Raw genomic sequence first — 24,845 nt, 5'->3', positions numbered from 1 at the left:
AGTAGTAATATCATATGATTTGTCAAAAAGAACATGGTATTGGTGCTGTTGTTGGATGGCATACAGAGAGTTAGGGTTATGCAAATTGGCAAAGAAGATGAAATTTAAGGTTAGTTTTAAAAGAGTTAAGGGTCAGGGTTCGTAATTTTATGGGAATTGAGTTGAAGTTTCTCAAAATGTTTAGGTTTAATTGGTTGTGATGTGAAGAGCTGGGAAGCTTATGCCGATTTCTGGTTGTATGTGGATTTATTAAGTGTTCAAAAGCACCAGAAAGGTATGTTGGGCAAAGGTTATTCTTTATTAGAAAACCAGAGAGGCAGGTAAAGTAGATTGAGAGGGCTGGCAGAGGTAGTATGGTTGTCTTGTTTGTTATTGATTGTTGATTGTTATTGATTGATTGTTATTAATAATTGGATGACTATAATATGGCCCTATGTAACAACATAGGGCCTACTTTGTTGCAGAAACTTAGTCATTTCAGTAGATACTCTCTGAAGCGCTTGCTGCGCCATTTGTAAACAATAGCCTTTGAGCAAATACGTGTAGTCAAGCGGAATGTTGAGCTTAACGCTAAGCGCAAGTTTCTAAACAAATATTGGTTCAGTGAAAACCGGCTATAGCCAGCCTTCCCTCAACAAGGGAAGCGTAAGGCTTTTACTAGCTGAGTAGTTCACTGCAGAGCGCTGGACACAATCACAGCTGCATTACGTATATTAGAGAAAACCTTGAGGAGTAGACGACTTGCTACATAAACCGATAGCCAGAATGTTGCTAGGAGGGTTTGAGATTCCTCTTTGGCTTGCACTAGGTGCTCCTGCAGTTACACTTCTCTATCTGTAAGTTACTTTCTATAGCTCCATTTGCTTATATGATATCCATGAACAGCTCCATATATTCATATGTTATCAATGAACAGCTCCATACACTCACCTGATATTTATGAACAGCTCCGTATGTTCATATGTTAAATCCATATGCTCATATATTATCCATGAACAACTTCATATGCTCATATGTTAGCCAAGAACAACTCCATATGCTTGTATGATATCCATGAACAGTTTCATATGCTCATATGTTAACTCCATATGTTCATATGTTATCCATAGAGAACTCCATATGCTTCATACACATTTAATTCTATAGTGAAAACCTTATATGCCCTCATGGAAGTCTTAGACTAAATGTTATTAACCAAACTTGAGGCAAATGCCTACCTACCTTAGAAGAAAACAGAGTCTACCAACAACTATTTTTGTTTAACAAGTCGAGGACTTGTGCAAGGGATGGTTCACAAATGTTTTGAAGCAGATTTGTAGATCTAAAAGCACACATTTATAACTGATTTCTGCTGTCACCTTCTGTCAGCTCAAACGTGATTCTGTTTGCGTAATAACGTGTTGCCTCACCAGAGAAATGTGAAAAAGTCATCGGCAGCAGAATAGTATATGAATAGGCAGCACTTTATCTTGAACATCAAACTAAATCCGATCAAGTGCTTGCAACAGCAGAATAACTTCTATGCATTTAAAATTATCTTCTAACAACTACTTACAGCTGCGGACAAATCTCGCTAAATGCGTACATATTGCCACAAAATACTAACAAATAAACTCTGTGATGGCTTTTAAGAGCTTCCTCCATTGCTTTGACTTTTTCTTTTCCATAATTATTTTGTTCATTATATTATATTATATTTTAATTAAACATATTAATTAAAATTAATATTTATTTTGTTTAGCTACTCAACGAGAACGTTTAACAAGTTCAAGAAGTCAGGAGTTCCTGGACCCAAACCTTATCCAGTTATAGGGAGTGGCATGGCTCTCTACGGAGATGTAAGTTAGACAGAATGTATTATTAGTCAAAATATTACAAAATCAAAATATATTAATGACAACTTAGTTTTATTATTTATGATATTTTAAGTGACAGGTATGTATGCCTCAATGGGATCGCTGTGGTTTGCGAGCTGAGCCGAGCGAAGCGAAAAATGTTTCTTAGAAGGTGCTGATATGGTCATAGTGCTACCCACTGGCAGCTTGATCATTGAAAGCTCTAGAAAAGAATCTTTTTGCTCATGTGGAGCTCTCTGTGAAGGGCCTCTCAGCTAGTACAGGATCAGCTAGTGCAACAACCGTCAATAAGCTAGTAGGTCATAGGTTAAATGTGAGATATATATCTGAGGAAAAACTAAAGAATTGAAGTGTATAACTAAACCCTTGCTGGACACCCTTGAACTTTAGACCATTTGTCTGTTCTCTCAGTTGATAGCACGACTCATGCATATGATAAGTGATTGACTTTGTCTGAGTAAGATAAAAAGAGTGATCTTGCAGCGAATGATTCATGAAGATATGCCATAAAACCTCTATTTGAGCAACATAACGCTGTATTTTTTAACCCTTCCCTTATAGTGGTGTTCTATTAGAGCTGGCGTTTTAATTAAGGTGGCATTTAAATAGGGGTTTATGGCATGTGATGAAATTTCTGAGCAGTTAAATATGTGGAGTAACGGAGATAAGACAGATAAAGCCACATTTCGTTCAATTTCGAGAAGATATTGGTAACGGTATCCTAATTTCACATACAGTAGAACGAAGGACCTAGAATACAGTTTTTTTTCAGATTACAATGTAGAATACAATGTTTTTCTGGCCATGGTTACAATATTTTTCTCCTCGTAGAGTGTGTCCAAAAAGATTACTAAAATGTCGATGTGCTATTGGATAAAATCCTCCCTCAATGCCTGATAGATCTGAAACGCTATTTGTCATTTACAGCTAGCTAAGTGAAGAATCAACGAAGGGTTGCATTGTCTTTTTCTCTCGCTTGAGTGCTTATTATATACTGTATTCAACTCTTGCTTTTTACTGCTTATATTAAGCTTTAATTGGTTAGCTAAAGGTCCCAAAGTTGCTAGTGATGGTAAAAGGAAAACCAAAAAGGTGGTTATAATGAGAATGAAGCCGGAAATAAAAAAGACATTAGAAAATGGGAGACAGAACAAATGTCATCGTTAGAAATATTGGAGGCAATCAGTTGGTTTAAAAACCTTGCTAGATTTATTGCACAAAAACCCCTAGGAAAAATCTCACAATTCGTTTTATGGACATAGTTGATAACAAGTGCTCGGGCGATTTTGTCAATATTTTGAGCGGTCACTAAAAACAGGTTTCACCAAAGTGGAATGATCAAAAAGCATTGGTGTTAAGAGGCCTCGCCATACGACCCCGACCAGGAACAGATAAATGTTGTAGCTCAGGATCTATGTTGCTTAGATAAGAGTTTTTTTTATTCAGTTCAACTAAGCAAACTTTAAAGTCAACTCTGACTATGCAATTGCCATTAAGGTTGTCCTGTCCTTTTTCAGAATCTCATGAACATTGATACAAAGTTTCGACAGACATACGGCAAGTTTGTTGGGTGAGTCACTGGATAAGTCCCCGCTTGCACATTTATCATCTGTTGAGTTTTTTATCCCTGGAATCTGTTCAATGCTAAGGCTCGTATAACCAAAAACAAACTCAAAAGGGACTACGTAACAGTTTAATCTAAAAATGTTTTTTGAAAGTAACCTTAAACTCACAATTCCATTGCTATAGACATACAACTAGAGCAAGTGTTATTAAAATATAAGTGCATTACATGATGCATCATAAAAATATTAGGCATACAAAATTAACCTGTGTATTCGCTAAGACATGGAAATGCTGCCTATTTTAAAGTCACTTTACACAATGAAATTTTTTATTAGTTAGATTTCGTTAAATAGCTTGAGATCTAATTTATTTTTACATCTATTGTAATGAAGAATCTTTGAGGGGACAACTCCCGTGCTGTTGGTTTACGATGGCCTGTGGCTGAAAGAAGCTTTCATAAAGAATTTCAACAAGTTCTCAAGCAGGAGAGAATTTGTATTTGGTGGGGCCATTAATGAAGGACTGTTTACCATAGGCGGAGAGCATTGGAAGTTTGTAAGGAAAATGCTCTCTCCAGAATTTGCTTCTGGGAAGCTAAAAAGGGTAAGTTTTTTCCAATTTTAGACAATCTTCTGTAGAACATATAACTAGTACAACTAGTATAACCAGTAACTAGTACACTGACAGTCCCATGCACTGTGAGAGATCATCATGAGTAATAAGTATGTGCATAATAATTCTTTGGTATGCAAAGAAGATAGTTGAGTGTCGCAGTGGAAGTGTGCTTGGCACTGCATTCGAATATCTGCGTTCAATTTCAGTTTGAGGAGATTTTTTTGGTACATTCTAAGTATGACTTCTGACAGAAAGACATATGGATGGGCACAGCTTTTACTATAACAAAGATTGCAATTTTTACGAACTTATTTAACCAAACTTGTGAAGGAAGCCTCCGTGTTTTCTTTGCTGTTCCACAGGGAAACAAACCACTAGAGTGCAAGGCCATAAATATATATTTCACAAACATATGTGTTCCGGTCACAGAAACCATGATTAAGTCGCAAATCATGAAGTTGAGTTATTCGACTTTGAAGTTGCACCAACTGAATTTATAATACTGGTAACGATTTTTGTAACATGTGCATCTGGACCAATCAAAGAGTGATCTTTCTGAATCTGAAATCAGTTTAGCCGATAGAAGTCTTTAACCCTCGGAAAAAAACCCTTAAAGCCTTTTCTATGCTAAACAGAAAGTACTGAAAAATGGCATCCCATAACTATAATCGTTTCTTTTTGCCAGTTTTAAAGATAACTCTGACATTTTGGACACTTATAATGAGTACTTTGGTATTCCAACCGATGTCAAAAGCAGTAAAAGTAAAGGGAATTACGATATTTTCCTAATGATTCTTAAAAGATTATTACAATATTTAATCATAAGAATAATTATTCGATTTTATAAGATTATTATCAGATTTAAATTTAAGAATAATTATTTGATTTTTTAAGATTGAAGTATATAGTGACCGATGGTGTGCAATATGTTACTGTTGTTATTTTTTTTTAATTTGTGAAGATTTGGCTGTGCCCGATATCGCGGTACTGCCAAGCCGTTTTTAATATCTGCAAAATTAAGTAATATATTTTCTTATAAATATACAGCTATTTCTATGACAACCAGCTAAAATATGTTTAGATTTTGAAATTCAGCATAATTTTTTGGATACAAACACAGAAATCTAGATAAATATTACAACTTCTTGATATTGGTTGCTATGACGTTTTGAAATGTAAACAAAATTGTGCATTGGTTTGCGTTTCTCAAACTTAACACCAGTTTTCTCGGAACAATGTTTTCGTGCTAATGGTAAATGTCCATTCAGTTTATTGACCATAACATCTGCTGTAATTAAGCTAGAATCAAAATATTTTTTGCAAAATAACTGTGAGAATTTTTGTCCTTCTGCTAATGTAGATAACTGTAAATCTTACAATCCCGATTTAACCATGGTTTCTGTGATCATGACCCATATAATAATGCAGTCAAGAGTGCACATACAATTAACTGCATAGAATGAGACATCCGGGTGCTCCGCTTTGGGTCACTTCTGCGGTATCTTTTATACTCGTTGCCTTGGCTTGATTCTGCCCCTCGATAGCATGGTTGACTCGGCAGCCGACATTGGGCTGACCCTGAAGTATCACCAGGGGAGGGGTTATTTGCCAAGTTGGGGTTTGTCTCGGTCGAGGCTGACTTTTCTCTCCCATCCCACTCTTGCATCCGCGATCCCTCACCACAAGTTTATATTTACTAAAAGGAGTCTTTAAGAACATTTTTGCATATAACTACTTTTATCTTCACTCGGTATATTCAGCGCCTTGTCCTGAGATATAGTTGGTATTATCTAAGTAAGTATGGATATACTTATGAAATATGGAAGGGCTTTTATCATTTTTACAAAATATTATGCATATTCACTTAGCTGATGCCCGCTATCCAGGAGTGTGATGATACTTTCGTTCAGCTGCTCAGAGAACAGAATGGACAACCGGTGGATATCAGAAGGTTAGATTTTTACAATTTTACTTGTTTATTCGTTATGGGCAGCATTTACTTGTATAACAGTCTACTAAAATGCTTAAGTTTCCTGCCACAGTATATATATTTTCAAATACAATATCAGCAAAAACAGTACAATAGAAGTTGTGTTTCTAGTTGGTGACAGCCTTAGCCTTAGCTCTATAGCCTTGTTCATGTCTATAAGAACAAGGCTATAGAGCATTTCTAAAGATTTGTGTTTTGTAAATAGGATGATACTGTTTTTTTTCTTCAAAAGTGACTACCTGAGCAATTACAAAGAAAGGAAAGGCAAGTGTCACCTCATACAAGCTTAAGGATTGGTCTATTTCAAATAAATAAATATTAATGTACAATGTTAATGACACTTGTCATTTCTATTATCAATTTTAATTGATAAACTATGTTTGATTTATGTTAAGTTTAAAGTATTTTTTAAACTTAAATTTAATTCATTTACTCATTGAGTGATGTCATTTCCATTTCTACTGTTAAATCTCTAATAACCACTTGTTAATTCATAATACAACGTATCCGCTAATATGCTTATGCGAGCCAGCCTTGAAATCTAAAGTCTCCGAAAAACTTTTCAAATGTTTTTGTAGGCACACAAATTTCCTGACCTGTACTCAACAAGCTAAACTGATAAATAAGCTTTCAAAGTTTTCTTTGTATATAATATTTTCTTTCCTATAATATTTTTAGAACTAAACTACAATCATATAATATACAGTGTTTTTAATTAGGATACCATCTTTATATTACCGTAAAATAGCGCTACACACTAATTTTTACAGAAAAACAAACCTTCTCACCCTAGATGTCATCTCAAAGACAGCGTTTGGATTTGATGCCAAGACTCAGACAAAAGAGGACAATGAATTCACAAAGAATGCATTTGTTTTGATAGACCGGACTGAAGCGAACTCAACTCTTTATGAGCGAATACACCTTGGTTTAGCTATTGCTTTAGCATGCAAGTATTTTGTTACGGACTTTTTATGCTTCTCCTTTCCACTACTTCAATACATGAAAGTCGCTCTTTAGACAAGCCTTTCATTCAAGATTGACAGTCAAGCATAAAATTTGCTGTGTTTAGTTTAAAAGTAAGGCCTGCGTGAAGTTGCTAGAATTGGTCTGTAACCACCTATTCTTTTGGCTGTACAAATTAGCTCGAAAGCAAAAATATCAAATAAAACATGATCGCAAATTCTTTTGATTTTTAATTTAACTTGTTTAACAAGACTTTTCAGCTTTTTGTGCTGAGCCCTCTTTTTATGTAATATCATCAATTCATCTTTAAAAGTGCTAAAATATTTAACTTTAACTAAAATATGAAGTGATTCATTTTAGTTTAACTTTCTGCAAGCAGACTTGGCTTGAATAATGGACAAATTGTATTGCAAACTAAAGTTATTTTATTGCCCTCTTCGATGCAGATAGCATCCCAGTAGCATCTAGTATTTAGTATGGCAGAGGCTAGCAATCACTGCATCAGACAATGAGAAAATGGAACTTGACTATAATTCCAAGGCTTTGCGCTTTTGCCTTAGCAAATAGCTGTGTCAATGATTGTAGTGTTTGCACCTTTGTGGATGGCAAGACTCGGGAGTCGCCTCTTCAATCTGGGAATCCTGGAAAAAAATGCCAATATTTACTTTGAGCAGCTCTGCAGCAGTGTGATCGAAGCTAGGCAAACAGGAGAAGTTGTAGGTGCCGACTTTCTGCAGAATCTTGCAAACAATGTTGTGGATGTTTCAAAGAACAAGACGCCTATGTTAACAGACGAACAAGGAAAACCTTGGACTCGGGACGGTGAGTAAACCTTTAAATATTTTTGGTGCAATTTTAGAAGAAAATGAATTTTAATAAGTCACAACATTTTCTCAATTTAAAACATTTTTGCATGGATTTCCAGCATGCTTGTAGAGTTGAGCCACACTATTAGCTACATTATCCACCTAGATACATAAGGTAGCAAGCAATTGCCTGTAAGAATAAGCAAATTTCGAATATCAACTTCTTTTTGTGGATGGCTGTAGTTTTCAGCTACCTCGATAGATATGTCGCCATTCTGAGTTTGTCGCAAATATGAATGATGGTCGCACATCTGAACGATGCACACATCTGAAAGATGGTCACACATCTGAATGATGGCCGCACATCTGAACGATGGTCGCACATCTGAAAGATGATCGCACATCTGAACGATGGTCGCCCATCTGAAAGACGGTCGCACATCTGAACGATGGTTGCACATCTGAATGATGGTCGCACATCTGAACGATGGTCGCACATCTGAAAGATGATCGCACATCTGAACGATGGTCGCCCATCTGAAAGATGGTCGCACATCTGAACGATGGTTGCACATCTGAAAGATGGAACATATCTATTGTTTAGCTAAAGTAATGGGCTATGGCCAAAGGGCAGAAGCCTGCTATCTGGGAAGGATTCACCGACAAAACTTATAAGACAGAACGTTCTACTGAACATTAGGGAGGTCGGAAACCAGGCTGGTAAAGATTCGTGGGATTGTGAAAGCCCTAATTTACACTGTAAATTATTAAAGTGATGTGACTGGTAAACCTTCCTAGTCTAGTAGCTAGTAGGTCCGTGATAAACATCACACGCTTGGGAACAAATGTGGTGCAGTCTGTCTGAAATGTCTAAAGCATATCCAGCTTATTTTAATGCTTAAACTTCTTTGATGATAGCAGTTAAGCTAGAATAAAATAATAACAGAATCCATCATTTTTTTTGACGTCATCACCCTGTTTGCACATGCGCTCGTCCACGAAAAAGCCGCCATCTTTGTAGAAAACGATCGTCATTTTCTTGATTAATAGTACTTCTCGGCGTTGTTTTGATACTAAAATAAAAAATTTGCAAACAAAAGCATTGTTTGCAATAATTAATAGCAGAAGCTTCGTGTTTTTAACGATAAAATGTGTCCATAAAGATGGCGGACAACAATAGAATGACGTCACGAAAAAATGAAGGATATGCTCACGTCTTCATATTGCGCACCAAAGCTGGCAGTGCTCTCAATGTAATTTTTATATGTACTATTTGGTACATGTATGCAGACAATTCAGGTGTGGTCAAGTATTTGTACCTGCTATCGTATAACCATGAAGACCGATACAACCTGAATCATGGGCTGGATTGCTGATGACTAAACAGGCACCATCAGCTCTAATCTGGGTGGTTGACTCCGGGCATCATGTCAGAACAAATATGTACTATCACATTACTTATGTTGCTTTCTTCTATTCTCTTGTTTCCTTAAGTTGTAGAAGTTATAAATTTGTTGGTGAAGCACTTTGTATAGTTTGACGCTATGTGTTTTTGTTTTATAACCATTCTTCCTGTTTGTACATACAAACATATAGATACACAAGTACATATGTGCAAACATACCAATACAAGCTGCATCGTGGGTCAGATTGCCGGCGACTAAACTAGCATCATCAGCTCTAAGCTCATGAGTGAATCTAGACATTCTGTTGGAACAAAATAAAATACCCAACAAAAAGTCTGAATAAATATTCCAGAAGGTGTGTCGTGGCCCCACTCGAGAGTGGGAATAGATAAACTCATCCTTCGGCTCGCTTGCGGCAGACTAAAGATGCCTGTATGTCTGGACTTGTTGACTACTGGAGTACATCTCAGTACTGCTAAGAGATGAACTGAATAATGCAGAAACTAGGGTTCCTTAATACGCTTTTCAAGCTGTTTTATGGAAATAGCTCAATCATTGGTAAAGCCTAAACTATGAGACAGTCATTTTCAAAGCGACTGACTGCAAGAGACAGAGAAAGAGTTGCTATACCCACAATCGCAAAGGGGCCCTTTAGCACACATGATAACATCTCGTCAGTCTAACTCAGTTTTCACTCTAACAGCAACTAAGAGCTAAGGCAGCTCTTAGTTGCTGAAATTTATACAAACAATTATAGTCTTAGTTAGAAGCCAAATTCGATTTAGATTAAATAATAACAAGCTGTAATACCTGAGACCTTGAGAAAAAAGTTTTAAAAATTTTTGGTTGTGGGCATGTCTGAGATACCATATAATTGATACTCGCCTAAAAGGTACTGTTTATTTCACTGTTTATGTGTTGCAGGATTGACAAAACAGGAAGTCATCGGTAATGCCATACTTTTCCTGTTTGCTGGTTTCCAGACAACTGCTGACACAATGTTCTTCATCTTTTATGAACTCGCTATGCATCAAGACATACAAGAGAGGGTGAGCAACACTTTACATATGTGTCACGCTGCTGAGCAGCAGACCTACTAGCTAAGCATCACTCAGCTGGGACAACTTTCCTTTCTGTACGATTTCTCTTAGTATCAGAGTTAAAGAGGCACTTACACACATTTTAAACAGACTTTGCCAGAAAGTTTTGGTATTTTTCTATCATTTGATTTTGTTTTTGGTGTTTGAGGTCGTCTAACCACCGGGATAGTCTAATATTAAAATTGATAAAACTTGCTCACAGTTGAAATGCTGACAAGCGAAAGTGAGATTATGAAATATACAGTTGCCAGGGAACTGACAGAATAGAAACGCATAATGCTGCCAGTGGAACGCATTAGCTAATATCAACTATAGCAACTAGTGAAATCATTTCGGATGTATTTTTCTTTTGAGCGTTTGAATTCTAATCAGGTTTTTCGATTTCAATCTTGAAACATCTTGAAAGTCAGATCACCTCAAATATAAAAAAACATCAGCAATTATTGATATAAAAATACCGATACTTTTGGATGTAGTCTACTAAAACTGTGCCCAAGTTAATCTGTAAATGATGCAACAATGCAATGGTGCTGCCTTTGTGTTTGACTAACAACCTCATCTTGCTTGCTCATTCTTTATTTGCAACAGTATGCATGACATTCCAACCTGTTTTAAAAAGAGAATTCCTGATGCGAATCTGTTTGATATTGTGATTTCTCCCAAAGCATCTATGTGACTTTCTGTAATGTTTTAGTTGTATGAAGAGATCATGTCTGTGTGTGAGACCGAAGAGGTCACTCCAGAGCAGCTGAATGAACTTAAGTATCTAGACAGATGCATTCAGGAAACTATGAGACTCTACCCTCAGGGTTTTAGGTATATGCATTTATTACTTTTGCTATAATTGTTACAGCTCCCAATAGTGGTACTCAAAGCTAACAGAAGCTATTTACATAACCCAACTTAACATTTTGTCAGTTGTTTGGTTTCCATGATTCAAATAGATTTGGAGCTTCCGCCAATCAAAATCATAGAAACAGTAAAAATCTAAATGGATTCGATGCGATTTCACTTTGCCAAATTAGTGCAAAAATTTTTTGCAGTGAGACTACTATTCGCTGTCACAGAACCGCTCACTGCGGATGAATTCAAATCAATAATACTCAGTTAAGCTCTGCCCAGTAAAGATGAAAAAATTCCGCGCATTACATCACACCACCTAGCCTGTCTTGACAAACTGTTGTTTTTGCGGAGTTGTCCCTTGTCAAGCGGAGCGAGCAAAAAACAACTTGTCACAATATGCACTGCGCCTGATGCATCAGCTGCACTGAAAGGGAGTTGTTCTCTTCCGTCTATGCGGCTAGGCTGCGATGTTATGTCGGTCGCTTCATTGGTAACCATTACGGATTTAGCCCAAAAATTTATGAAGAAAAAGATAAGATAACAATGACAACATTAACATATCTTCAAACTGCAACTGAGTTTGCAAAAAGTCATACTGTAATGGCCTGATCTGGCTAATGACTAATCAGTGCATTTCATCACGCTACCACAAGGGTATATTCTAACTATTGTCTACGATAGGTTGCTCATATGACAATGATGAGATAATTACCTTTTTATTTGCTTTATTCCCTTATTCATTAAATAATTGAACATACTGAGTGTACAGATTCCCACTGCAGTGGTCTCGACTTCTTCCTAGGAGTAACTCTTCTAGCTTAAAAAAGGTTTTTTTTACTGTAAGCATTTGTCGTTCATGCGACTTTAGAAGTAATAATGTATTGTACGCAGTAATTTCTGTTGCTGATTTGGAATATAAAGGGCTATTAACACTAGTAATAAGAAAGAAAATTCTGATCAATTATAATGGCTGAGTTAGTGCAACAAACGGACAAAGTGGGAATTGAAAAGTTACCCTGACTGAAAAACGAGTCTACTTTAAGAAGTTCTGTTTTGAGGAGTAAAGTGCTAGTCATCGAAGAGTTGATAAAGTGCAGCTCTGAATCGTTGAAGCATAGGGTGTGAACTTATTGGTTTTTATGAACTTTGAATCTAGTCGAAGCATGGAAACCCATTGATTGTTCTTTGATAACTATATAATGCATGAGATATTTGTTACAACACATTTTAAACCCCTTCAGGAAATCACATTTTTGTTGATAACTCACAGCTTAAAAGTATTTCAGATTGAGAAATATTAAAACCGCAGAAGTTAGCAGCTATAAATAGGTTGATAGCCACATTGTATTCCACCAATTCTTGATCGGCATTGAAGAAGCTAACAAGTTGAACTAAAGAGAAAGTTAGGATACTCTGATCAACTGCTCAGCTGTATTTACTGTTGCTAAAGTCAGAATGACGTATCTGTAGGTGATTACAGTTCATTATTAATCTTTTACAGGTTTGACCGAATTGCTTCTGAAGATGTCACCATTAGGGACATTTTTATAGAAAAAGGAACAGCTGTGACAGCATCTGCCTGGGTCATCCAGAGAGATCCAGAGGTCTGGGAAAATCCTGAAGAATTTGAACCAGACAGGTATGAAAAACAGTTTTTATGGTGGTTGATGAAGTGAGTAGGCCTACTTGTCTGAATAGTTAACAGGTGGCTTTGCTCGTTTACTGCTAGCAAAACAAATCTGTATCATTTTCTACATGTACTATGTTTCTATTACACAGATTGTGTGAATTTGGAATTGTGTGCACGTTGAGTCACTGTGCGAAAAGTATTACAACGGAAATTCGCATTACGCGGTTTAACGCGGACACTGTTGAAAAAATATGGCTTTCTATGACAGAGATTGAAGCAGAGCATTCAAAAAACCATTCAAATCGAAATAAAAACAACGGACATGTGAAAAATGTTTAAATGGATTAGCTCACACGGTATTTCTTGAGCCTCAATCGCAAGGGCTGTTTGCATATCTCGCAAAGATGAAACATTCGGTAACAATTTGCGAGTAAGAAAACTCACTTGACTTGAGGTTTTTTCCATTTTCATCTTGCAGATTACACAAGCTCACGCATTAACAGCACTTAGAAACATGGTGATTGGTGTATCTCTTGTTACAAAAAGCATAAATACTATATGAAGCTAATAGCCTTTTCACATCAAAGGTCACTTCTTGTAACTAACTAGTAGAATACCCGCAGTTGCGTGGATAATAAAATAACAACCCAATAAATTTGAGAAACTTAAGCTAGTAACATAAACTAGTCTAAATCTTTGCTATAATAAGAGCCGCTGCTGAAGTCAGCTTAATCATCGTTACGCTACTTGTAATGGTCTCTCATGAGCTTCAAGGATGCTAGTAATAACCAATGGTATTTTCTCAAGCACTTTAAGTATGTATACCGTAATCGATGATGTGAGTATGACCACAATTATTGCATTGTATAGCAATGTAGTCACTTGATCTAGTGGTTTAACACGATTGTCTAAAAACCTGGAAGTTGGAGTTCAAATCCAGTGCAAACTGGATTTTCCATTTCCAAAACTTTATTGCCACAACTGAACACACAAACAACAGACGAACATTGAGATGTATATAAATTGGTAAAAACTACAACTAGCAAAGATCAATAGATCATTTTTAGTATTTGGAGACATGGTAGTCGTTAACTCTCACCTGGTTATTCCGCCTGACTGAGCACAGCCCTGCTCGGCTTAGCTCAGCCCTAGGCTCAGCTCTCAGTGGATCACATTCCACAACAATAGAGTTACTCACCATACTTATTGACTCTTCTAATAACTGAGTCAGATAACGTTTTATCAGACTTACTTTACTGTCATGGTTTAATTAGTTTTTGTTATCTATATCTTCCATATTTATTAAATTAGTGATGTGTTTGGTTCTATCACAATTATTGAACACGAGCCTTTTGAGTGCTCAAGAAGTCTTTTGCAAAAATCTGATGGATAAAGTGTCAGACCCCAACATACGAAGTAAATGAAAGTTTGCACTTTGAAAGGTACTCTTTTAGCCCTACAATACAAATGTTAGTGACCAGTTTTTAACATTGACATGGTTTTTAACAAACATTATTTAGGACTAATCAGTGCTGGTTGCAGGTTTAATTTGAGCATCATATTATTTGCGATTGATTTTAGCCATGCTCTCTATTTGCTTCTCATTTTGAATAATTAAAGAAAGCAGAATAAAATGTCTTCAACTATTTATAAACCAAGTTACTATTCGCTTTTATAGCATCGAGTCAATTGCTTGGAACAAAATTGTTTGCAGAGCTATCTATAAAATCCTCTTTTTTGATAGCTGCGCATGAAATGTGAAACTCTTGTATATAACATGAAAGGCTACATGTAGATTTCTACCAGAGAAAATGACGGAAGAGATGTCTGCGTCTTTTATGCCCTTTGGAATGGGTAACCGACAGTGTATTGGGAATCGTCTCGCTCTTACTGAGATGAAGATGACGGTCATTGCTACTTTGAAGGCGTTTAGGATAGATAAGAATGAGGAGACGCCTGTGAGTTTTAACTACTCTATTCAAGTAGTCGGTACTAGTAGATATGATAGTGATGTGAGTGTTTAGTATGATATATACAGTGGAAGAAATTACAAAATACATTACAAAATTCATTTTTTGCAGAAGCCATTTCGTAGGCAGAAAATTCCATAAGTAGGAATTCATTTCACCCTGTAAATGCTCAAATCTACCTTGAGCTCCAACAAAATTCTAACATAATATTTATGTGACTTGTAAACAATAATTAAAACTTGTAACATATACGTGTTAGAACTAGACATCTGCTTAACAAATCAAAAAAAGTGTACATGAAAAGAAGAAAGAACAGAGAAATAATGAATAAAATTCATAGACCTATTAACTGGATAGCATAGTAGTATTATTATGGTTAAAATCTATGAACAGTATGATTGTTTACTAGGATAAGCATTCAATGAACTTTGCTAGCAACTGCAATTGGTTGAGGCTCATTGCGGGTACTTACGGGAGACAACAGAGACTTACGGGTACTTACAGGTACTTACGGGAGATAACAATGCCTGTTAGATGGCAAAAAGTTGCTGGGCCATCAGCCAATAGCAGAGGGGCTCAGGTGCACCACCTTCAAATCAAATATAGTATCTGAATAAAGTCATTCTATACATTCACATGTAGTATCTGAATAAATTCATTTATTACATTCCAATATAATATCTGTATAATGTCTTTTAATAAAAGTGTTGACATGCCGGTCACCAACAAGAACTCCATAAATATTTTTTTATAAACTGGTAAGCAAGTTGATGCCTTTCCACCCGCCATACTCTGTTTATCCCTTTAGTAAATGTGAGTCAGTCATTAGTTTAACTGTCAGTATTAAGTGAAGAAAGTAAAACTTTTTACTTAATGGCTAGTAATCTATAACTAAACATTATTCTTGATTAATAAAAACAACAACCAGACAGACAAGGAGACAGACAAACAAACAGGCAGACAAACATACAGATAAACCGCCAGGCATAAGGTGCACAGTTTAATGGAATTTTACATAAATTTACATGATGTAAAGGTTTTGTGCCACCCTTACTTTCCTCCACTAGTACAAGACTCGGTGCATGAGCTTATACATATATTTTCTGCTCTGTTCATAAGAGTACAATAATAGTCAAGCACATGCAATGAACAGGACCAAAACAGCTCTGCTCTCTAGCACAAATGTTCAGGCTTATATAGCCGGTAGGCCCTGCCTCTTGTTCTACTTGGCTGGGCTTGACTCGACTCAGCTTTGGCTTGGCTCTACTCAGCCCGACTCGGCTTGGCTCTACTCGGCTTGGCTTGGCTATATTCAGCTTGGCTCGGCTTGGCTCTGACTGGCTTAACCCTCACCTCGTTATTCTGCATGAGTGAGCGCAGCCCAGCTCGGCTTAGCTCAGCCCTAGACTCAGCTCTCAAAGGATCACATTCCACAACACACTCTCCTCTATTGGTGACCACGGTCTCCAATCTAGACCTTGGGAGCGAGCTTATGGTAGCCACTCAGCAGACCTCCTCTTCTGTCAGGGTTCTGTCTAGGTCTTCGTCATCCGCTTCGGAGACAGCTTCTTTGGGGCAGCTCGTGCTGGCCTCGGCAGTTGCCTCCTTCCACTCCTGATCTCCCTTGGGTGCTGCCACACCTACCGGCTCCGGTGCACCCAGTGCTTCCTCAGCTTCTTTCCAGCTAGTTGTGCCCGAAGTCAATAAACCCTGTAGAGAGGTGTTACCTTTCGCTGTCCATCTTCTCGCGTGCTCTAATGTCATCCAGAGAAAACGAGTGTTTTAAAAGGAAAGCTTTGGTCGCGTCCGTGAGGACCGTTTTACTGCTTTCCTTTTCGACCTCCAGACCGTTTTCCAACAATTCCATAGAGTAGCATACCCCATCTCCGCACCGTTCTGGCTTTCTAGTGGTCCGGGCCGGCCTCGGATTGTGCTGAACTGGAGCTGATGGGATTTCTGGAGTTGCAGTTTTTCCGGCCTCCTCCGGGTTTGATTCCGGTTCTCCCGGAACTTCTTCTGGTGGGACCGGATTGACTTTTACCGAACTCGGCTTTTGGTGCTCCCCTTCCTTCTTTCTTCGGGAGTTGTCTCCTGTCAATGCTTTTCTGTGGCCTCCATCAACAGTTTTTCCCAGTTGGGGTGGGGGCGGCATTATTGGCACTGGGTCGTTCTTGACCTTCTCCAGCTTTCTCTCTGGCTTGCTGGATCGAGCCCCTTTCATGTTACGACCCCTCCTTGGCTCCAGAGTGGCCGGGGCTTGTACCAGCCTTTCTGGACAAGCATGGTAGGGCTTCAGCCTTATCTCGCTCTGGATGGAGGACTGGCCCTGTTGCTCCATCAGAGATGTGTGGTTGCCCCAGGCCTTCAGGACCTGGTATGGTCCCACAAACTTCGCCTGTAACTTGGGGTTTTCTCCTGGTCTCTGGCGTTTGCTCGTGAGCCATACCCAGTTGCCTGGAGCATTCAGCGGTGGCTCCTCCCCTCCTGTCTCACTTTTACCTGACTCTGCCGTAGTGCCTTGTGCACCGCTTGTAGCCTTCCCTGCACCTGGAGGGCGTGCTTGTGGGCAGGAAAGAACTCAGTTAGTGAAGGGTGGCTCTCCAGCTGGTTTGGCAACCTCAGCTCTCGTCCCAACATCAGCATGTTGGCTGTTTTTTTGGTTGGGGAGTGAGGGGTGCCTCGGCATGCCCTCATCAGCTGGGGAAGCAACAGATCCCATTTGTCCTGTCCTCGGGCTAGGAGTAATGCTCTTAAGGAATCTCCGAGTCCCCGGTTATTCCGCTCCATGATTCCATTGGCCTGTGGGTGGTAAGGAGGGGTAGTTGTCTTTTTCACGCTCTAGAGTTAGCACAGTTTGGCCATCAGTTGGCTCTCAAACCGTGCCCTCCGGTTCGTGTGGATCTGCTCTGGAAGCCCCAGGTAGGGGAACACCTGCTCGCACAGCACGTTCACGACCACCGGTGCCATGGCATCAGACAGCACCAGCGCGTCCTGCCATTGGGTGAAGTGGTCGGTGAGGACCAGCACCCACTTATTTAGTTTTGGAGTGGCTGGAAATGGCCCAACCAGATCTACGGTCACCTTCTGCCAGGGTCTTCCAGCATAGAGCCGCCGCTTCCCTCTGGCCATCTTTGTCCTTCCATGCTTTGAGGCCTGGCACACCTCGCAACTCTTGATGAGCCATCTGAATGTGGAAGTCAGTCCGGACCAGTACCAGGTCAGCTAGAGGCGGCTTTTCATCCTTCTCACCCTAGAGCGAGCAAGGGCGTGTGTTTGCCATACCGTGGTTCCCTGCATGGCCGACGGGCAGATGGTGCACCATCTAACGCAGCCTGCGAGGCCACGCGTGCCTCCAGTACCCCGTCCTGTCATATTCGCAAAGAGCCCTGCATGTGATACAGCATAGCCAGCTCTCTGGTTCCAAGTTCCAGATGTTCCGCGGATACCTCCTCTGCTGTGGCAATTGCCTGGTACAAATTGGCCACCAGTCCCTGTATGGTGGCCTGTAACCTTGTCAGCGTGCCCTTTTGTCCTGACTTCTCTGGCGAGGCTGGTAGCCCCTCGGGGGTACCACCAGCACTCAGGTTCAATCCCGCCACTGTTGAGGCGGGAGTCCCATGCGAGCTGCCAGTCGACACCCTGGGGTATGCGACGTTGCTCAGGGTCAACCCCGCTCTGTCGAGGGCGGGAGTCCGATCTAAGAAACTGGTTGGTACCCACGCGACTAACGGCCCCTGCTCCTGTACCAACTCCTTCCAGGAGGGGCCTCGGCCCTTTAGTTCAATGCTCGTGCATTGCCAGCAGTCCTTGTAGGTTTGCCTACTCAGGTCATCTGCTTTTTCGTGGCGAGTTTCTGACTGGTGTTCCAGAATGTAGCGGAAGTCTGCCAGGATCTCGAACCACTTGGCCACCTGGTTTTAAGGTTCCCTCTTCCTACACAACCACCAGAGTGAAGCGTGATCTGTCTGTAGAAGGAACTTTTGTTTATACAAATAGGGCCAAAAGTGCTTCACCGCTTTGACCGCCGCGAGCGATTCTTGTTGAGTGATGCAGTAATTGCGCTCCGATGGGGTGAGGGTCTTGCTGTAGTAGGCAATGACCATCGCGCAGCCCTGTTATACTTGGGACAGCACGGTCTCTACTCTACATCCACTGGCACCCGTGTCCAAGATGTACTGCCTTCGGGGGTTCGGGTAACCCAAGATCGGGGCGATGCTGATACTGTCCGTCAGTTTGTTGAAGGCGATCTGCTTCTCTTCCATCCATCTCCAGGACTCTCCCTTTGCAGTCAGTCGGTGCAAGGGATGCGCTATAGTGGCGAACTCCGGGATATATTGTTGGTACTAGCTGACTGTTCCGAGAAACCCTTGGAGTTCCCTCACTCCACAAAAAGTTGGGCCACTCCGTAACATCTTTTACTTTGTCGGGGTCCGTAGAAACTCAGTCTTGGCTGTCTATGTGACCCAGGTAGCGAACCTGGGGTTGCAACAGTTCACATTTGGACGGTTTTAATTTTATTCCGGCCTTGTGGAGTTTCTGGAAGACCTTCTCCGGCCAGCGCAAGTGTTTGTTAAAATCCGGTGCAATGACTATGTTGTCATCGAGGTATAGCAACAGTGTTCTCTAGTGGAGGTCATGTAAGACGTATTCCATGAGCCTTTGAAATGTGGCTGGGGCAGACGGCAATCCGAAGGGTAACACCTTCCACTTCCACAATCCGGATTGTGTCTAGAAGGCTGACTTCTCTTGTGCTTCCACATCCAGGGGCACCTGCCGATACCCGCTCACCAGGTCCAACGCGCTGATGTAACGACTCCCAGACACCGCATCCAGGCTGTCATCGATTTTGGGTAGGGGGTAGGCATCCTGTTTGGTGACAGCGTTCAGCCGCCGATGATCGATGCAGAACCGCCATCTCCCGTCCTTCTTTTGGACCAGCACCACGGGCGAGCTCCAGGCTCCTCCAGCTGGTTCGATGAGCCCCTTCTTGAGTAGATCCTGGACCTGCTTTTCGGCCTCTGCCTCCTTTTCTGGCCCGAGCCTGTGGGGGGCCTGCCGAATCAACTTAGTGTCCTCCTTGAGTGAGATGGAGTGTTCGACGCCCATACTGAACATAGTGGCATACCGACTCAGCAGGGAGGCCAATCTCGAAGTCTGACTCACCCCTTCACAGTGTGGTCGGGCCGACTGAAACAATTCCTTAAGGTGAACCGGCGCTTCATTAGCTGAAGTCAGACCGGCTTCGTATAGTAAGGGGTCGTCCTCTCCGACTTGTGGGGTATCCACCCCCGTGTATGTGCCAATGGTGGCTCTAGACCAGAAGGTCAATGAATGCTCCATCGTGTTCATACAGCAGGTGATGACCTGTTACTTAGGTCCTGGCTGATTTAGGCTACTTGCCACTGGGGGTTCGTCAGGAAATCCTTCAATCACCTCTATGGGGCCGTAATTTCGCGTGGTGATATGACAATATATCGCCATCTCTATCCGGGCTGGAACCACCACTTCCCTGATTACCTGCACTTTGCTCTGTAGTAGTCGTCCATGTCGGTCCGTGCAGACTAGCTACCTGCCATCCACTCAGACCACTAGTTGTTCAAACTCGAGAGAACACTGATGAGCCACGAAAAATGGCATTCTCAGTATGGCATCCTTGCTTAGACAACTGACTACAAAAACCTCCTTTGTCCTGGCGTCTCTCAGACGATTTGTCAACCGGATTATTCTATAGAAGGGAGCCGTGTCCCATCAGCCAGTAGGCCATGGCTGTCACTCTTCCCGAGCTGGTCTCGTACCGCTCCAGGTAGTCGGTCAAAGACCTGTTTATTTAGCAGTTTCGTGGTGCAACCCGTGTCCAGGAGAAACTGGATGGCCCACCCCTCCACTCTTTCTGGAAAGAAGTAACTGGTGGATATAGGTTGGCTGAGGGCTTGCGCCATAGTAGTGTTCTCCAGAGCATCTTCTGAGGGGCTTGAACTACCCTTCCTTTGCAACGGGTTGAAGTTAGTCCTTGGGGGTGCCTCGCGTCCGTGGTTGACCTGCGGCTCCTAAGGTCGCCGCTCCTGAGGCGGGGAAGGTGCCAGCCCTGCCACGTTTAAGGCAGGCTTCCGACTATCCCGTTCTGTGTGAGTGGTCTTCTGTGATTTGGGTGGAAGAGATTTGGTAGTCACCCCCCTACATTTCTGGTTACATCCTTGCTGCTCTCAGAGGGGCGTAGGCGGCAGCTGTTATCGGAAAAGCGTTGGGGCTGGCCTTACTCAAGGACTGATAATAATTTTGTGTCTCCACAGGCTTTACTTGCGCATGAAATTCTCTTGGTCTAGTCCTTGCTGGTTGTGACCATCCGCCAGTGCTCATCAAATCCCGTGTGGCTTTGGTACGTCTCCTGGGTTGTTTGGCCTTGGCACAGTCAATAGCCGGAGCTACTGCTGTGGCTTCTCCTCGCTTCCCGAAGCCGGTTTCGAGTAGCGAGAGAAGTTTTTTCGAACATGCCCTGGCCGGCCACAACCCCAGCAAAGAGTAGCTGGCTGGCTTCCTCTCTTGTTCTGTGTGTGAATTCGCTGTTGGAGTCGTTCCACTTTCTTCTTGAGAGATTGGACTAGCCGGGCTAATCAACAAATGACGTCGGTTTCGGCTGAGTTTACTTGGTCAGAGAACCCTCCTTCAGGGGCTCACACCAAAGATCAGGCAGGTTTGCGCTCGCCTCCCTGAATCTGAAGGTAGTAATTTCCAGCCTGTACAGCGTCAGCTAGTGTGGGGTAAGGAACCCTAAGGGACCATGTTCCTTAGGGGTTCTTAAGGGTCCCTTGCTAAGGAACTCTGCCCTGCAGCCAGCTGCAGGGCAGGGTCTATTAGTAAGCTACAGAATGTATCCATGGCCATATTATTCCTATGACGGTTCGGCAGGTTTTTGTACGCAATGCGTACCAGCCTTTTGACCTCCATAGCATGCTCCTTAAGTCACGTTCCTTCTTCTCATCTACGGGCGTTAAGCTGGCTTAGTGCCTGACTGGTTGATAGCCTAAATCTTGTTTGGAGGGCATTGAAGATGGCCTCCTGGTCCTCAGCCCATCCACAGTCCTCAGCCTGTTTGCCCAGTGCTTCTCATAGGTGCAACACTGGTTACTTCTTTTGTCCACTGGTTGGCATCGGCTACCTCCAGAACGCGGGCAATAAAATATTCTACATCCCCCTTTCTTGTGTACCAGGGAGTCTTAAAGCGTGGTGTTGATTCCTGAGCCCTTGGCATCAACAGCACCCGTTTTAGTGATTCGACTAATCGGTCAGGCCCTGAATCGGCACTTTGTGACCTTCTATAGGTTATGTTTGGGGCTTTCAGTAGGTTTCTGATTTTTTTCTAAAGCAGTACATCTACTGAGTTCGTGGCCATTGGCTCTTTTCTGGGTTTTTTTTTGTTGCCGGAAGTTTTTTCAGTAGGAACAGTGCTGCCTTCTCAGGCAAGTCCTGTCGGAGCCTTCAATAAGTTTCTGCTCCTAGAGCAGCGCATCTATTAGGTCCGTTGCTGCAGGGTTTTACACAGCTTTCTCTGGGTTTATTCTTGTTGCCAGGAAGTTCCTCCAGTAGAAGCAGTGCTGCCGTTTTTCAGGCAGGCCCTGTCAGCTTTTAGTAGGTTTCTGCTCCTTTCCTAAAGCAGTGCATCTACTGAGTCCGCTCCTGTCTGTAGGGTTTTACGCAGCTCTCTCTGGGTTTCTTCCTGTTGCCAGACAGTTCTTTTAGTAGGAGCAGCACTGCCATTTTTCAGGCAGGTCCTTTTCCCATGTTGCCTGGGTTTCTTCCTGCTGTCGCTTTTAAGACAGTAGAAAGTTCATCCAGAAATCCAGCGATCCAGTACGAGTCTCGTGGTGGAGTGTTTCTTGAGATCGAAGTTATTCCACTGCTGCCACTCAGTGTAAAGGTTTTGTGCCACCCTTACTTTTCTCCACTAGTACACGACTCGGTGCATGAGTTTATACATATATTTTCTGCTTCGTTCATAAGAGTATAAGAATAGTCAAGCACATGCAATGAACAGGCCCAGAACAGCTCTGCTCTCTAGCACAAATGTTTAGACTTATATAGTGGGTAAGCCCCGCCGCCTCTCGTTCTACTTGGCTTGGCTTGACCCGGCTCAGCTTTGGCTTGGCTTTGCTTAGCTCCATTCAGCTCGGCTCGGCCTGGCTTGGCTCTACTCAGCTCTGCTTGGCTCTGACTGGCTTAACTCTCACCTCGTTATTCTGCTTGACTGAGCACAGCCCGGCTCGGCTTAGCTCAGCCCTAGGCTCAGCTCTCAGTGGACCAGATCCCACAACACTGGAACAGTTCTTGCTTATAAGTTTGTTTTTCAACGTTTGAGCAAATATGTGTTTGCATTAGGCATTGTCAGTATGGTAGATTTCATTTAGCAAAAATAGATTGGAAAACTGATAACAATTGAGAATAGCTCATGATTATCAGATTGTGTGATATTAATTCTGTCTACAGTAAAGTAATATATGTTTGGAAAAAAGAATTTAGAATCTACAAGAATAATTACAGGAAGCTGAATTGTTACCAAATGAGCATTGTTACATTGCATATTGAAACACTCACGCTCACCTTTTTTGTAGGAGAGACCTTTAAAGTTTAAGCCTGTGCTAGCCATAGCTCCAATGGAGACTATCAAGGTAACCTTCAAAGAACGTTCCTGACTCACCTTCACAATAAGCTAACCTTACAATAGACAGTTCAAATGCAACCGTGTCTCATACAGCGCAACCTTCTTTCTACAAATATCAATGATGTTTTCTTTATTTCTTAATGCCTTTCATAAAGTTTTATAATATTTTTTGAACTTCTATACAGGATAACCAAAATGAAGCACTATAATATATGTTTCGATTTTATATTGATTTATAAATTCTTTATTTTCACATTTGTATTTTGATAGTAGCCATTATTAGACCAATGACTATGATTATTTTCAACGTATGCTGCACTAATATGATGAGCAGGGACAACAATAAATTGATATTTTAAGACATCTTTTAAATACACTGGCTATCAATTTTTGAAGTTGTAAATAATAGGTTGCTTTCATATAAGGATATTCATAATTTTTAAAGTATTTATCAATATTTGTTCCTTAGAAGTTGAAAATATGTTTTGATTAATCCAGTAAATCAAAAGCTGTATACTGTCTGTCAAGAGATCGGCAGGAACTAGAGAGGGACAGAAAATGAAGAGGATAACAAAGTAACTTCGATGAACTCTCGAGTGTTATTTGTTTAAAGTGATGACTGGTGGTATAAAGTTTTAGTTAAGGCGCCACCACATCTTCAAATAGTAGTTGTTCCATTTAAGGGATCACCACACCTTCACATAGTAGTTGTTCTAGTTAAGATGACACCACATATTCAGATAGTAGGTGAAATAATTGAATTTATGCTACCTTATGGTGATACCTTATGATACCTTATAAAGAAAGCCACGAGACCAAGCCACCTTTGCGTGTAATTTATGGTAAGAAACACTCTTTGGTAATCTTATGGTTTAATTCATGTTAAAGTTATCTTTTTTCCACAAAAGATCTTTTTCGATGTCCTTGACAATAACAAATTACCTTCGGTAGTTGGATTCCTGACTTAATCTTCCAAGTGACATTTTTGAAATAAACTGTATCGAAAAGTAAATTGAATGACTGCACATGATTCCGTATATGTGACAGTGTGCTACAGCTACATGTTGTTATAGACTTGCATTGTTAATCAGCTGCTGTGTCGATAACAGAGTTTTTAAAACCACTTACAGCTTGTTCCATTGATACTTGCAGTGCAAGAAACATTGATAAAACTTGGCTACAGATAATGGAAGGCCACATTTTATCCCACCAAATCTTTATATGGCCGACTGCTCTGTCCCTAGTTGTATCTATTTAGTATTTGAACTATACTTATAATATGCTGAAAGGTTTTATTGCTAAGACTTGTGTATTACTAAACATGTGTGCTGATTGGCTGATATACAAAGTTGTAATGGTTAGCTCCCGTATTTAATAAAATAAAAATCTTCCTATATGTGAATTGATGAGATTTGTTAGATTTGCCATTGGTTTCTGAAAG

General features: G+C 40.8%; 1 protein-coding gene across 1 annotated transcript; it reads left to right on the top strand.

Moving 5' to 3' along the window:
- Window positions 1–684: 684 nt before the first annotated feature.
- On the top strand, window positions 685–23,776 carry LOC137405607 (cytochrome P450 3A29-like). The gene is made up of 12 exons (XM_068091926.1): window positions 685–836; window positions 1,742–1,838; window positions 3,374–3,426; window positions 3,815–4,025; window positions 5,906–5,988; window positions 6,798–6,976; window positions 7,579–7,815; window positions 10,130–10,254; window positions 11,000–11,121; window positions 12,650–12,787; window positions 14,574–14,736; window positions 23,355–23,776. Exons 1-12 carry the CDS (start codon window positions 766–768, stop codon window positions 23,433–23,435), a joined length of 1,560 nt encoding a protein of 519 aa, XP_067948027.1. The 5' UTR covers window positions 685–765; the 3' UTR covers window positions 23,436–23,776.
- The last annotated feature ends 1,069 nt before the right edge of the window (window positions 23,777–24,845 follow it).

This window comes from Watersipora subatra, chromosome 10 (assembly GCF_963576615.1).
Source record: "Watersipora subatra chromosome 10, tzWatSuba1.1, whole genome shotgun sequence".
Lineage (NCBI taxonomy): Eukaryota > Metazoa > Bryozoa > Gymnolaemata > Cheilostomatida > Watersiporidae > Watersipora > Watersipora subatra.
Note: the sequence above shows the minus strand (reverse complement) of the source record. Positions and strands in the feature narration are given on the sequence as shown.